The following is a 15,332-nucleotide window of genomic DNA, read 5'->3' on the forward strand; positions in this document are numbered from 1 at the left end:
CAGGAAGTTTACAAAGACTTATCTAGGACCTGTTTTCAAGGCCAAGAAAAGGAAGGTTGTGATTCCAGATTAAAAGGTACAAGTAAAAAAACCTACCTTACATTAAGTGGCTGAAGGCTAAGAATGTGATTTCCAGTGTTAAAAAAAAAAACCACAACAAGCAAGCAAAACAAATGAACAGAGACAATCCTCCCACTCCAGGAGGGAGAAAACAATCTCATAATGATCAAGTTCTGTACTGCTGTCTAGCACGCCACTGGTACATAGCCCAGTTAGTGTTATTTTTAAAAAACAGTTGCTGTTCTCTTGAAAACATGATCGTTTACTGAAGTTCTTATCTGTACAATTAACTCGTACACTTGGCAATGAGGCACTGCTAACCCTGCGAAGAGACATGCCTATGCAAGTCATTTCTGAAACATCTCCTAAACCTTCAAATGAAGAGATATTTATTTGATGAAAGCTCAATTTATGTAGCTGCATCTGAGATCTAAGCACTAGCCAGTTAAGGTGCAAATTCTGGATGCCTTAACTACTTTAAAGGCATCTCCATCTGCAGCTTTCTTGGAATGTTAAAACAAACAGACAATTTTGGTATCTCTCGTCACCAAACAAGTTATGATTGATAACAATCAGCAGCCTCTGTGTCAGGCTTTAATAGGGAGCTGTTTGCTCCAGGAGAGAGAGAAACAATCTAAGTTCTCACAGAAGAATTGCCCTCTACGTGTCAAAAAAATGAAGGCCAGGAGTTAGGGAGACCAAGCTTCTATCCCCAACTATTTTTCACAAGCTACTGCTTTGTACCAGCAGGTTTTTGGGTCAACACCTCCTTTGCAACTGAAGTCACTAGTGCTGTTAATTACAGTATTAGCTATCTATTATAAAGCCAGCTGGTCATACAACACATTTTTTATAAATGACACCTTCAGTTTGTATGCACCTTCCCAAATGAAGGTGCTTCCGTGCCTGATATCATCACATCAGTAAATCGTCCTCAAAGCAAAGGACCTAAAAAGGCATACGGGAGCGCTACATCACTGCCAGCCAGGCCTGGCAGTTGGGCTGTTTTACACAAAGCAGTCCTTCCCATGTATTCAATTTGTTTCACTCAGCTCATCTTGTAAGAAATGATCCATTGCCAAGAGGAGACTGATTACCGTTACTGGAGTGAACGTTATCAGAGACGTGATCTTGACAGATTTCAGGCAAAGGACAGGCGCTAGCCCAAGTATTTGCTTTGTAAAATGAATCTGGGAGATTGCGGCTGGACTCTGAGGATGAATTTACACTTCACAGCTCAGCTGATTTAAGAGGTCGCTGCTGCCAAAGGAGGATATCCCACTCCGCATTGCGTCATCCTGATCCCTTCCCTAGAGGAAGCCACAGCACTGGCTTGTACCATGGGCTAATAATCCAGCTCAGCTCACAAACATCACAGGCTTCCCATCCCTCATTCTGCTTCTTCTTTCTGAAAAATCAAGGTTGTGCTGGTTTAGAAGGCTGAAGGCGCTAATGTGGGGTCTGATAGTGGGAATTGTCCTCTGTGGCAGAGCCGAGCTGTTCCAGCAGTCATAACATGCAACCTCACCCTGACGAGAAGCATTGAACTCATTTGTCTTCCCCAACACACACACAAAAGCACCAGCCCTTCCACAAACCAAACCTCCCTCTCTTTTCCCCAGGATTCTCTCTCAGTTGCTTCTTTTTTTATAGCTCTATATTTGGTATTGGGAAAAAAACCCCTGTCTTCGTGAGGCAGGAGGGAAGAAGGGGTGTCAGGACAAAATTACATAGCATTTATTCAGGGCCATCTGTTATTCCAAGTCTCAAAGTACTATTTCTGTATCGCTGCAGTGTATCATCCCCGCCGTAAGGAAGAATTTATGGCTGTTTTAACTGCAATCAGTTCAGCGCAAGTTGAAGTATCAAATGTTTTTCTATTTGTCAGAGAAGATTTTTAGACGTTTCTTGGGGGGGCTGGAATCATGGTTTCTCTTATTCTCTAAATACACACACCTTAATATATTAATGTCTTTCTAGTTAACAGAAGTAGCATTAAAATCAACCGTACTGGAAAATTTAGCAGGCTTGGAAACAACAGCAAGAGAAAGCGGGTTTTCTTTTCAAAAAATAAAAAAAAAAAAATACATTTTCCGCTATTCAAAGGAAACAGTCAGGTATCACTGTAGTAGTGCAGAGACCTAGAAATGAAAGCCTAGTGTCAGAAGGACAGATATTCTCATCTTTCTTTGTGCCCTACAATTAATAGTTCGATGATACTCATTGGACAGAACTCCTTGGCACAATCAGATTCACTAAAATCAGATACAGCGTTCAATATGATCTTTCACAACACCAGCAACAATCTCTGCCAATAATCGACAGGAAATTGCTGCTGTAACACAGAACTTGACCGTAAAATGCACTTAAAAGATAACAAACATATGTTTTGTAACTAAGCTAAACAGACAGCATTCATACACTAACCAAATTTCTTACCTGATAGGGCTGAAAGGCACTATCTTCAGTTATAAAATCCAGCTGTTTGTCCACAAGGAATTCGACTGCAGTAATTGAATTGTATACACTTTTTCCAACTAAGGGCTTGAATGTCTATTGGAAAAAAAGGAAAATTAACCTATTAAAGTGAGCTCAGCACATCAAACCCCCAGGACAGTATAAACACTGATGTAATTCTTCCATCAAAACAAGTTAAGAGAGTAACAACTACTAATTATATGAGAAAGGAGAATTTTGGGGTTTTGTCAATTTTGCTTTGTGCCGTTGGTGGACAACCAGCTAGAAAAGGGAACCACACCATCCATTCTTCCTTTCCCTCACTGTGCTTGAACAACAGTGTTTACCACAGAAGCTCAAAGTACAGGAGCACAATTATATCTCAAACATACAGTTCAGCACGCAGATCCTCTCCTCCTGCCTGCAGGACTCGCCAGCACAGTGGTAATTACACTGAGGACGCAGAAGTGGAAACCAACTGCAGACGTGAAATCGCTCCCCCCTTCCTGTTCTGAAATTGTTCACCTTGCCTCGAGTCAACCATCTCATTTCCCTGCCCGTCTCTGCATCTGTTCTGACTCTGCTGCCTGCCGCCCCCACAGCTGCTCCTCCCTGCAGCAACCGGCTGCTCCGGCACAACGGCTGCGGAGCCGACAGAGCCCAGGCCTCGTCCTGGTCCTTTTGCAGCAGGGCCGGGAGGTTTCCTGCTTCCTCCCATGTGCGGGAGAAGCGATGATGAGGGGCCCTTGTCCTTTCCCCAGCACGTGGGAGGAAGCAGGAAACCTCCCAGCCCCGCTGCAAAAGCCAAGCATGAAGAAGGGAGGGGTGGGGGGGAGGGAGGCAAAATACATTATCCAGATGGCTCCTGGATGCCCCCCATGCAGCCCCAAACCCCCCTGCCTCATCCAAGCGAGAGAGGAAGGGAGCCATGACTTCAGCCTGCTCATCTCCTCTGGGGGAGACCAGCTATCTCCTTGCCTGCTGGCTGGGATTCCTGGAACAGAAGCGCACTGAGAGCATGATTAAGTGGGGATGAGTCAGGTGAAAAGGAAATCCCAGCGGATGGAGGGGAGAGAAAACACGGCTCCAAAGACAGGCAGGAGCAACAAGAGGAAGGCACGGGTGAACAAAAGAAACCAGGAGCAAAGAGAACATGCAGGATATAAGGGGGGAAAAAGTAAAGGAGGGACAGAAGAAAAAAAATAGAGGAAAGTTGTTCTGCAGGACAAAAAAATTAGTAACGAGGGAAAACAGGAAAAGAAAAAAGCCCTTTGAGACCGATTCTAAATTTAAAATGCAGGAGGAAAAGACAAAGAGGAGAAACAAGGGCAGGTCAAACCACATGAAGTGTTGTGCAAATGCTACACCAGCATCTGTTAAGATGCTGCTATCGCAACAGGACGTCACCAGCTCACATGCAACATGCAACGACCCACAGTAAGAGACCCCGAGTACTCACGAGTGTAGGGCAGGATCATGGGGTGCCTATTTACGGGGGGCAGAAACTGAGGCACAAAGCCATCCCACAGCTTGAGAAAAGTCACCTAAGCCGGGCAGCAGCAGTGTGAGTGACCTGCCCTCAGCCAGTCTGCAGGCAGCTCTGAAGAGATGTGCTCAAGGTTTTATCAGACTTCATTACCTACTTTACAAAGGTGTTGCCTCGTGATTAGGCTAAATATAACCCAAATCCCTCTGGAGCTCCAGCTCTGGCACTTACTAAACAAGCGAGAGAACACTTCACTGGAGATATGGAATACTTTCTAATAAATACATCCAGCTCTACAAACACTTACCATACTGCATTCTTGTTTCCATTTTATTTAAGGTTTCACTTCACTTTTCTCGTACAAGCAAGGAAACAAGGGAAAAAAACCCAATGCTATCAGACAATCAGCCACCCGAACAACAGGGTAACTAGATGAAAGGGCTGGGAGGGCAGGAGAATATGATAATATGCTAACTACAGAGTCTGAACAGTAAATAATTATTTAACCTCTAATGGTTAAGACAGGCCCTTTGCTCTTGCATCACTCTCCTATAATGGATCTTGTATTGCTAATGTAAGAGAGGGTGGAGTCCTCATCACAGAACCGAAAAGCATTGACTGTATAAACTCACAGGCAGACAAGAGCTTTTCTTACCCAATGCCGACCATGCAGGCTTTCAGTTCCTAATTCACCCTCCTGGCTTTTTACATACACCATTCTGCTTTTTCCACACTAGCTTCTTCCTCACTTTCTGTGCTATTATCCAGGCCAAGAAACCTGTTTCCGACTACAAACAGGACATACCACATCATCAGCTGACACGAAACCATGTGGAATGCAGCTTGCAGTTATCATTTGGGATTCAAACAACACTGCAGATTAAGGTATGTGTGAGCCACCGGTTTATCTCTGGGCTGGTACTAAAAAAGCTAGTTCCAAATATAGATCTGCAAGCGTGATTATTCTGAGAAGAGAAACGCAAGGCCTTCTCATTTGCTTTCATGGATCTAAGCCTCTAGGCAGGTCAACACCCCCAAAGCATGCATGTGGGGGATGTAAGCTACCCCACAAGCACAGAGGACAAATACACAATAAAGCAAATCTATGGCCATGTCACACACCTCATACATGGATGGCCTCTCTGCTGCACGGAACTTGAGATTTTGCAGACGCTGTTAGGAAACATTCCCACTATCAAAGAACAACAAAACCACACCCCTTAAAAAAGCAGGCCTTCCCTGGAAGCAAAGTCCAGGCTTCGTCAGCTCCAGGGGATAGGCAGGCCACCACAGAGATATCCAAACCAGGGCAGGTTAGGGATTTGGAAAAAAAAAAATCTTAAAACAGAAGACGTGACCAAACTTCACACCATGCATGCAAAAAGAAAACCAGACTAAGAGCACAGCAGACAGGACTCATCTACTACATGCAAGCATGCGAGACATGTAACAACATGAAAATGGATGCAAGAAGGTCCAATGAGCTCCTTTTGCAGGTTTTCAGAGGAAGACGCTCCCTTCCTTCCATTCCCATAGTGGAGGGCAAGCCTAGGGAGAATCAGGCATACCAGCTGAAACAAGGAAAAACCTAACTTCCCTAAACAGAAATCTCCCTTTCAAACACGCATAAAGCTTCCTTTTACCATCTATATCAACCCAACTCCCCGAAGACCTCAATTAAGCAAAGGAGACAAGCACTCAATTTCAAGTGACATCTGACTCTCACTCTTCTGAGTGGCTACTCAACCCAATTTCCCTGTTTGGCCAAATGGAGCTCTCTGGACCCCCCTGCACACTTGGGCTGCCCTGCCCATACTGAAACTGAATAAAACGCATTCCTCACCCTGCCCTCCTCCTCATCTCCCCACGATTTTACCCCAGCTCACACAAGAAGCAACCTGCCAGCAGGAAGCATCTGGCACGGCTCTGAGATGGACAAGTTCACTTTGTGCCTTCCAGAAATCCAAACAAATTTCTGGGAAATAATAAGTACCACTGCTTCACGGCAAACAAATGTCAAAACTCACCAAAAGCACTCACACGGTAGATTACTCGCGGACTGTGTGGTGTGTGTGTCCCCCAACGCCCCCCGTAACACAACTCATCTGTTTATTTCTCATTTCTCCACACATACACCCAACCCCCGGCAGGCCCAGGCCCCGCTTTCCCTGCCCGAGCGGCACAGAGCAAGCCCCACGGAGCGTTCTTCTTACCGTCCCGACGCAAATGAAGCAGCTGTAGCGGCGGTAAACCTCCCCCCCCCCCCCAACCGTGGGAGAGGGCAGCTCCCTGGCACCGGCCGCGGCTCCTCGGGAGCCGCCGCACCTCGGCCGCGACGCGCAAGCGGCTTGGCCGCCGCGAACGCTCGGGTTACAGCTGAGCTCGCAGCTGCCGCCCGGCCCGGCCCAGCCCGCACGTACAAACCGCCCCCTGGCCTAGCTGAAGCTCACAGCCTGCGAAGCCGCCCCGAGCTCCCCGGCACCACGTTTACCCAGACACAAGGGCTGCCTTTGCCCCTTTTTTTAATTAAAATCTCTCCGGAGGAATTGATACGGTAAAAGCACAGGTTTTTCTTTTTTTTTTTTTTTTTTTAAAGCTAAAGAATTGTTCTGGAAAGCTATTCTTATGCCGTTTTATAGATTTTTGGGGGGTTTTCTCCTCTTTAAACCACGGAAATATAAAAGATGGCGTAAACTTTAATTTATACGTGGTATATTCAGCGAACTTTTTCCCCCACGTCGTCCTTCAGCCTCCCTGCTCCGAGCGCAATAGCGCAAACACTGGCACCTTTTCATTATGACACTTAATCATTAAACTCCGAAATAGCCCTAGCTCTTCCAATACCCGTCTGTTGCCATGGTTTGTGCTCCAAGGCAGAACTACCGAGCCGGGAAGAGCAGGGAGGTAAATTAACACGCATTTAAACGTAAAAACGGAGCATCGAGTTTTCTCACGTACAAGACTGCTCTGCCCGCGTTCCCTAGGGAAGAGGCCGTTTCCAGGGAAGGCCTTATTCCGGGGCGGAATTCCCTCAGCCCTTCGCCGGGGTAAAGGGGGGTGGGGTTGCCGGAGACGGCCGGCAGAAGGAAGTGACCGTCGGGACGCGGCTGCGAAGCGCCCCCGCAGAAAGGAGCTGCCGCCAACCGCCTACCCGCCGGCGACGGTGCCGCATGGCAGCGCGCTGCAACGACTGCCGCAGCTGCCCTGTAACGGCGGGGCTCCCGGCCGCTAACGTTCAGACACCGAGCACGGCAGGTCCAGCGCCCGGCATTAACGGAAGAAATTCAACCCCGCTGACGACGGCGGAACTTGGGATCGTTAAACCACGCTCTCCCCCCCCCCCGCCAGACCGAAGGCCACCCCTGCGCGGCTCCCCCCGGGGGCGGGGAGCTACCCAGTACTTACGGTGCCCCCGTCAGGGGCTTCCCCCCCCCGCCGCCGGGTCGCGCACAAAGCCGCGGCCGGCCGCAAGCCGCGCCCGCCTCCGCGCTCCCCCCGCGGCCGCCCATCACGTGCGTCCCTCCGGGCGCGTTCCGGCCACCGCACGGCTTCGCGGGGACCGGCGGGGCGGGACGGGCGGCACCCCCGCGGGCAGGGGGCACGACCCACGCCGCCCCGGAGGGCAAACAAAGACGTGCGGCCGCCCCTCAAAAAGTTAACGTGTTCGGGGCGGGGGGGGGGGGGGGGGTTAGGCAGGGAGAAGGAAAGTCCCGCGGAGGCACCCTCCATTTCCCCCTCCCGGTCCCGGCGGCGGATTCCGCGTCCCTCGGTACGCACCTCGTTCGGCGACCCGCGAGACCCTTGCACCCGCCTCCGCCTTTGAACTCACAAGGAAAATGGTTCTCGCCGCGCCGCTTCCGGGTCGGCGGCCGCGCCGGGGGCGGGGACGGTGGAGGAGGCGGTGGCGTCGGGGAGAAGGAGGAGGAGGGCTCGCCGCCCGCCCTTTGTGGGGCCGGCGCAGGCTAGCGCGCAGCTGGGCCTGCCGTGGAGGCCCCGACGCGTCCCCGCTGCTGGGTCCTGGCGCGCTGTCGCCGCTGCTTACATAAGGGCGGGCGGGCTGTGCGCGAAGCGGGCCATAGCGGCGCTCTGCCGGGGCGGGGAGGAGCCGGGCTGGGTCAGGCAGCAACGCCGGGAACCGAGCCACCGGGAACCGAGCGAGAAGAGCACGCCGGCGGGAAGAGGCGGCGCTCGGCAGGCGCGGAGGGGGTGCGAGGAGGCGGCCACGTCCCGCGGGGGCGGAGCCGCGAGCCACGTGTGGCAGCGGCCCGGCAGCGGGGCCGAGGCGCCCGGCGGCCGAGAGCCTCCTGCTCCGCACGGGCAGCCACCGTTCGGCTCCCCCCGGCACCTCAAGTCGCGTTTATGGGCCGAGCCCTTTTTCCCCGGGAAAAGCCCCCCGCGGTGCCAGCGTCCTTTGAAAGCCGTTCCCCATCCCGCCCTCGGGTGGGCTTCCTAAAAGCCAGCGAACGGCGGTACGACTCGGTCCGCCTTCACCTAAAAAGGCAAGGGAAAACAAAACAGAGGAGGAGGAGAAGGAAGGGCGGGTCAGGCATGAGCTCGGTGCCTGATGCGGGGCCCGGAGGAGCAGAGACAGGGGAGGAGCCAGGAGCGCCGGGCAGCCCCGCTACCCCCGCGCTGCCGGGCCGGGCCTGGCACAGGGGCTGCTCACCCGGGAACCCAGCGCCTGTCACAGCACGCCTCGCTCAGATCAGCCTCAGCATCAACTGATGCGCAGCGTCGTGAGGCACAATTTTCTAATTCCCAGCCTATAGCCCATTTTCTCCTCGATGACACCACCACCAAAAAAAAAAAAAAAAAAAAGCCGTGAAACGTGTTTTCCTGCTGTGGAGCAGAAGTTAATGGGCCAACCAACCAGCTGTTTACAGTTTACATAAAAGCATTAATTCACCTGAATAGCCCGGGCAATTTAAAAAAAAAAAACCAAGCCCCATAACCCAGCACGGTGCACTATCTAATGAAAAAATGGTTTCCCAACACAAATTTAGCAATAGCGCCTGCAATGCATTCCTTGAGTTTAGCTCACACACACACAAGCAGGGATAGGAGGAGGGGAAAAAAAAGGAGAGGGAAAAAACCTCCCATCACAAGGGAGGTTGGGATAGAGGCATTTATTTCCTCTGAACCCTTTAAACATAAACAGCTGTACATTTTCTACTTCATGGAAAAAAATATAAAGCGTGTGGTTTGCCAAGAAACTATGAGAATAATGGGAAATCAATGCATGACTACCTCTCTGTTCTCATCCTGAATTATTCCAAATGATGTAAGCTTTAAGGTGTACTGGAATGCTATAAAATACCAAGCTCTGAAATAATAAAATACTTCAGCATGGTTAAAAATTAAAGTTGAAGTGGAAGGCTCTCTACCCACCACAAATTTTTCTCCAGCAACCGGTTGTCTTCCACAACAGTTTGCAGCACAGCACAGCACGCACGGCAGGAACCAGGCTACCTGTACACAGGTTTTGTATGCTACCTGCAGGATCATGCTATGAAGGGACAGTAGCAGAGCGGTTGGTTGTATTGATTTTCCCTTTTAAATGGTCTTCCAGCCTGGTGAGCCCCAGGCGGCTGAACAGCCTTATATGGCAGCAAGGCTGCGGGGAGGCAGCAGTGCCCTGAGCAGCCTCCATCTATTCCTGACCATCCGGGCTGGACAGTTGCTCCTCTCATCTGCCTCTGCGCGCAGCCCCTCATCAACAGACCCACTGGCCCTCAGCACGAGCCAGAGAGAGGCCTCCTCCTACTGCCGACAGAGCACGGGGCTCACTAGGCCCCTTTGCTCCCCTGAAACGGCACCTAGCCAGGCCATGGTGAGGCTGCACTTCCTCTCTTCCAAAGAAAAATACTAGACAACTTAGTGACACCGTTTTGACCTGACCTCTTTCCAATTCCTTCTTCTTCAGTCCAATTTCCCCATGGTAGGGGCGAACAACGCCTCAGCCACTTTCACTGGTACCACGACAGCCCATGCAGGAGCAGAGATTAAAATCCATCCTTACTCCATGTTCAGGGCCACAGTTTACATCACCTTTACCACTTCAGTGCAGAAGCATGCTCATGCCCATTCCCTGCCCCTAAACAGCAACAGGGCCACCCGGCACTGAGTGGGGGAGTTCTTCAGAGGCCTCACCACCTCCATGAAATAAAACTTAGACTATCAGCAATAGCTGGCGCAAGGAAATAACCCAAACTCAGTCTGTGCTGAGCTGTCAGGAAATAAAGTCTTTTTTTTTCCAATCTTAACCGGTATCTATATAATCTTCAATGGAAAGTTTAAAGCACATCCTAGATTGCCTCTAAGAAGTACCAAACATCCCAAAGACATGCTACCACCACCACCACCACATTCCTACCTCTCTCAGAGTTTCCGGGATTGGTTTTATCATTTCTCTCAAGTCAGCATCCAAACACTACTAGTTATTTCAGGAAGGGCAAACAAACAAATTCTGCGTTTTACAGAGCACAACATAGTTCATGCTACCATCAAACCATCAGTGCTGTGATAACCGGGCAGCGTGTAGCGGTACTGTCAAAGCGGGCAACCCTTAATTATCTCCAAGACAGACATTGTTAAAATACAAATCACAAGACTGTCTGGAGGACAGGCAAGTTTCCCCGTTTGGACAAAGCTTTATTAATAGACTGCGACTTAGTAACAAAGAATATTAATACTCAGTGCAGCACCACCTATTCCTTACCACAGAGGGATTTTGCTAAAAATTCTCAAGTGGCACCAGCTATGTGTGGAACATTACTCCAGCAAATTCTGAGGGCTTTGCTTAAAGACCCTCTCAGTAAAAAACGAAAAGAATTTAAGTGGGAAAACACCTTTTGAGAGTGTAAAAAACCCAGCGAATTTGTTACTGGTGCTCTCGCTGATGGTGTATGCCAAGGTGACATAGAACAACCTTTATGTTGTTACAGCTTACTGCGTTTACCTTGGTATGTATGGGTATCTTCTTAACAAAACACAGACTTGCCATTTAAAAGCACTGATTTTTTTCAAAGACAACTTTAAAAATCAGTGCCTGAAGAGTCCCAAAGCCAATGGAAAAGGTTCCTATCCCAGCTTGGTCATGACCATTGCAAAATACTATACACTTTAAAGCGGCTTATTTAAGAGTCGCATTACTTTAGCGCTGTTTCCAACTACTGTTTGCTTCATCTCACGGTCGGGCCTCAAGTCTGTCAAACAAGGCAGGGTATAAGCTTGCAGAACAGAGCTGCCTTTGTTCTTTGGCACTGCCAGTCCCCTCCGGGATCAGGCAGCACACTGAACTACACTCCGCAAACAATCCCTGACCTTCAATTACCATCTTGGCTGGCTGCCACAGGATACATGTCTTACTAGTAACACAGCGTGCCCTGTTTTGCAGATAATCGCTAGAGCTACAGATAATCGGGAAAAGCGATGGGAAAACGCGAGCGTTCCCTTCCTAAAATCGCTGTCTTAACTTCACCCATGGCAAAGCGGTCCCAGAGCGGTCCTCCGGCGTGCGGGAGCAGCACAGCCCCGGCGCAGCAACGCTTTAGTGTTTATCGAGGCAGCAGGAACCATTCCTGGTGGGTACGGCCTCGCCTTCCCCCGCCGGAGGCGGTCCGCTCGGTTGCTGCGCGCCGTGACGCGGGGGGCATGCCGGACAGCGCCGGCACGGTGCTGCCAGAGCCGCTCTGTTCTCTTGCTTTTTACCCCGTCTGAACCACCGGCAGGGTTTTCACTCGAGCGCCCGGACGCAGAGGCGTTCTCCGGGAGGCCGGTGCCCGGACAGGGCTGGCGGAGGCCGCTCCACCCCCCACCCCCCCCCCCGCAGCCCCTTTGTTGGCGCGGCGAGGCCGGGGCCAGCTGCAGGCCTTGTACTTGCGGGCTGGCCGCCAGCCAGCGCCCGGGCCGTGAGTCACTGCCCTGCGGGAAGGCTACTGGCACGGCGCGGCCAGAAACGCCGCAAGGACGTGGGGGGGAAACTAAAGCGGCCCCCAGCGGGATGGGAGGAGGGGGGGGGGTCCTGCTGCAGCCCCGCCTTCCGTCCCTGCGGGCAGCGGCCCCCTCCCTGCCTGCCCGCCGCCCCCCCCCCCGGCCCCGCGAAGGGAAGGAGCGCAGGTAAATAACTGCATATTTAAACTTGGAAACAAATACAAGTTATTTAAATCGGCCTCCGTCATTTAAATCACCCTCCTTCTCCTTATCGCCTCCCTGCGCGAGGTGCCCTACATTGGCTTAGCAAGCAGGGCGGCTCCACAGCGATCCCCCGCAGCAAGAGCCGCCTGAGAGCAGAGACAGGGACTGGCTGGTGCCGCATCTGTGCAAACCAGCCGAGTTCCAACCGTGCGCTGAGTGCGGAAGCCAAAGTCCAGAAGAGGCATTAATGTGTGCGAGACACGTAAAGCACAGCGACTGGCATTCAGGTGCCAGCTCACTGGGTAAATTCTTGGTTTAAACTCCCCTTTTAGGTTATGGAGGTGGTCTCACTCCCAGACATCCAGGCATGAAGAAACTTCACCGGGCCACCACTCATAGCTTTTCAAAATTGAGAAGCTGAGGACAACAGTATAGAGACAATCCAGCATGCAGACTTGCCTCACTGTGCTAAATGATTTTACAGTAGGTCAAAGTAATCCAACTTGAAGTACAGCTCCTACCTTTGCAGTATTTTCAATCAACTTGGAAAATCACTTTTGTCCTTCCCTGGCCAAACACCATAGGTTTTAATGCTGCAGGCATCAACGTGACTGTGCAGTTTTCCCCATTACTTCATGCCCATCTACTTCATCATACCAGTAGTGTAAATCACAGCTCTGGGAATAAGCTTTGTTAGTAAACTTGGAGCTATTTTTGTGACGAAATTGGTCTCCCTGCTACAACAAGAGACCAATGGTCTTGGTAAAAGAAAAAAAAACCCAAAACACCAAACCAGAAGCAAGACATTCAAAAAACCTCACCCCAAAACAACAAAAGCAAACACCACACCACCACCAGAAAACAAAAAAACCCCACCCCGGCATTGTAAGCAACAGTACTGCATGAGTTCTGTCATTTGCTGGATGTTGCTGCCAGCTTTGAAATGACCTGCAAACTTCAGAAACTACAAATTTCAAGTGTAATTTCAGAAAAAGTTGCTTTCATTTCTCTGGTTACAAAGCCCCAATCCTCTGTACAGATTCAACTCACTATGTCAGGTCTTAGCTACTGAAACAGCACTTTGATGGTTGCCACCTCTAGTTCCTTCCTAGGGTGTCTACACCTTCCCCTAACGCAGTTTCCACATGCAGCCAGCCAGTCACTGCTGTTTTTCTCTCCATGCAGCATGCAATTTACAGATACAAACCCTTGTACTTGGAGCCTACAGAAGGATGTTCCAATTCCAGATTTATGACTTGTGTCCAAAGAAGAGATACTGAGCAGTCTCTCAGACATCTCTTTGTGGATGTCCATAATCTCAAGTCCAGCATGGCTGTTACAGGTTTGTGTTTTCCTATGCCCTCTCCCTTCATCAGCTGAGCAAAAATGCCGTGACCCTGCCACTCACTCAAGTCCCGTAACATCAGTGTCATCTTTAAGCGTAAGCTGTTCTCTCTCCATTTGGGGTCCAAGTTACTCGAAACTCTTGCAGATCTTTCTCACACATGGTTTTTTCCCCATCCCCACAGCTGAAGAGCACCAGTGTATGCTCCTCCTGCACTTCCATTACCGAAGCCTCCTTTTCTCTGGCCTCAAGAAATGCCTGTGCTCTCAGACCCATGCAGAACACCGTCACAAACACCTCCAGCCCACGAAGGCCATTCTGCGCTCCTTCCCCCAGCAGCCCCATCACATCAAACTGCACCGTCACAAACAGCGTCTCCAGATCCTGCTACCATTCGTTTCTCACTCTCAGGAACAGCTTTTACTGGCAACACGCACAAAGCCGATTCATTGACACCTTCCCATTTTCACCAAAAACCTCTGACACCTTCACAATGGCTTGGCCACTGCTTTGTGGAAGTCTCATCTTCCCTCATAAGCAACGCCTCCCATTTCCTATCTACCTGTCTGTGTGTCATCTGTCCTTGACTTCCTCTAAAATTATAACTCCATGGAGAAAGGAACCCTTTTCATTCTGCATTTGTTTTACAACTCATTGCACAATGAAATCCTGGACTTGTGTATGGGTTTCCAAGTGTCATGGTGATGTGCCACAACAGTCATTAACCTTGGGACTGAATTCTGCCTTCCACAAAGCAAACACAATAGCTTCAAGATCATAATGTTCTTACCCACAGCCCTTCTGCAATATTCATCAATCCCTTTTTAACTTGGGTGCTATCCATGTTTTTCAGTATTCACGCTTCTTGTGCCTTCTTGTTTCCCTCACAGTAATGCCAAACTCCCTCCAACTCATTTTTTGGCTTTCCTCTCCTCTTCCAAACCTACTGCCAACATCTACGGTGTTCTTGAATCCTTTTCTCCCTGAACTTTATGCATATAACATTTATTTACCCAGCCTGAACTCCAGAAAAACAACCTGACTGAGAGCATCAGCTTCACGCTTCTTACAGCCACTGAATTGCTGCCACTCTGGTTCTGATTCAGCATCCCGCCCTGCCTCACTCCCATACTTCCCACTAAGTGATGTCCATTACAGAACAGGACTCCACCTTTCACCCTCCCATTGCTTCCTGGCCCTCTCATACTACATTCCCAATTGCCTCTCTGAAGCACATCACACTTCCTGAGAGTCACCCAGATCAACCAGGATTCACAGTGTCCCTTTCCAGGAGCTTAAATACCTGGCTCACTGTTTTCCATCTCACTCCCTACAGCCTTATGGACTTTGGTTTCTAGAGCACTTTTGTCCCTTCTCCCCCACCCCGTTTTCTTTTTTCCCCAAGTTCTGTCCTGCCACTCATTCTCTTTTTCCTTTGTCTAAGGCATCTTACTCACCAGGTTAGTCAGCGTCCCATCCTTCCAATGGGCTGTATTTCAGTTTGCATTTTCCTGTTTGCTTTTCTCCAGAAGACTTTGGGCACAATCTCACCACAGAAGGCTCTGCTTCCCACTGCAACTCAGGCTCCCTGAACTGCCTGCCCTTCGGTCCAGGGCCGCCTCCTGGAAACAAGCCACTGGCTCCGTCGGAAGCCAAACAGGGTGCGGTTCTGAGGCAGCCTCACTGCAGGCATCACTTCCTCCGTTACAGCAGTGGTGAGAATGCCCCCGTGCCGGTATTTTCCATTCCCACAGCCCCACGACAGTATCCAAGTAACTCCTGTAATATCAAATGCTTCCCATATGCCTGACACCACACCCAGGGCATGCAACATACTCCTAACATCAT

General features: G+C 50.2%; 1 protein-coding gene across 2 annotated transcripts in view; it reads right to left on the minus strand.

The window, feature by feature from the left end:
• JMJD1C (jumonji domain containing 1C) overlaps positions 1–15,332 on the minus strand; it is a gene marked incomplete at its 5' end in the record, with an annotated part of 172,384 nt that overhangs the window by 55,620 nt on the left and 101,432 nt on the right. The window contains one exon of one of the 2 annotated variants that reach the window (XM_084265399.1): positions 2,500–2,613. The exons of the other annotated variant lie outside the window; for it this stretch is intronic. Within the exon in view, the coding sequence (XP_084121525.1) occupies positions 2,500–2,613 (114 nt within the window). The remainder of the gene's footprint in view (positions 1–2,499; positions 2,614–15,332) is intronic. 2 annotated transcript variants of the gene reach the window in all.

This window comes from Gallinula chloropus (assembly GCF_964237585.1).
Source record: "Gallinula chloropus genome assembly, chromosome: 5".
Lineage (NCBI taxonomy): Eukaryota > Metazoa > Chordata > Aves > Gruiformes > Rallidae > Gallinula > Gallinula chloropus.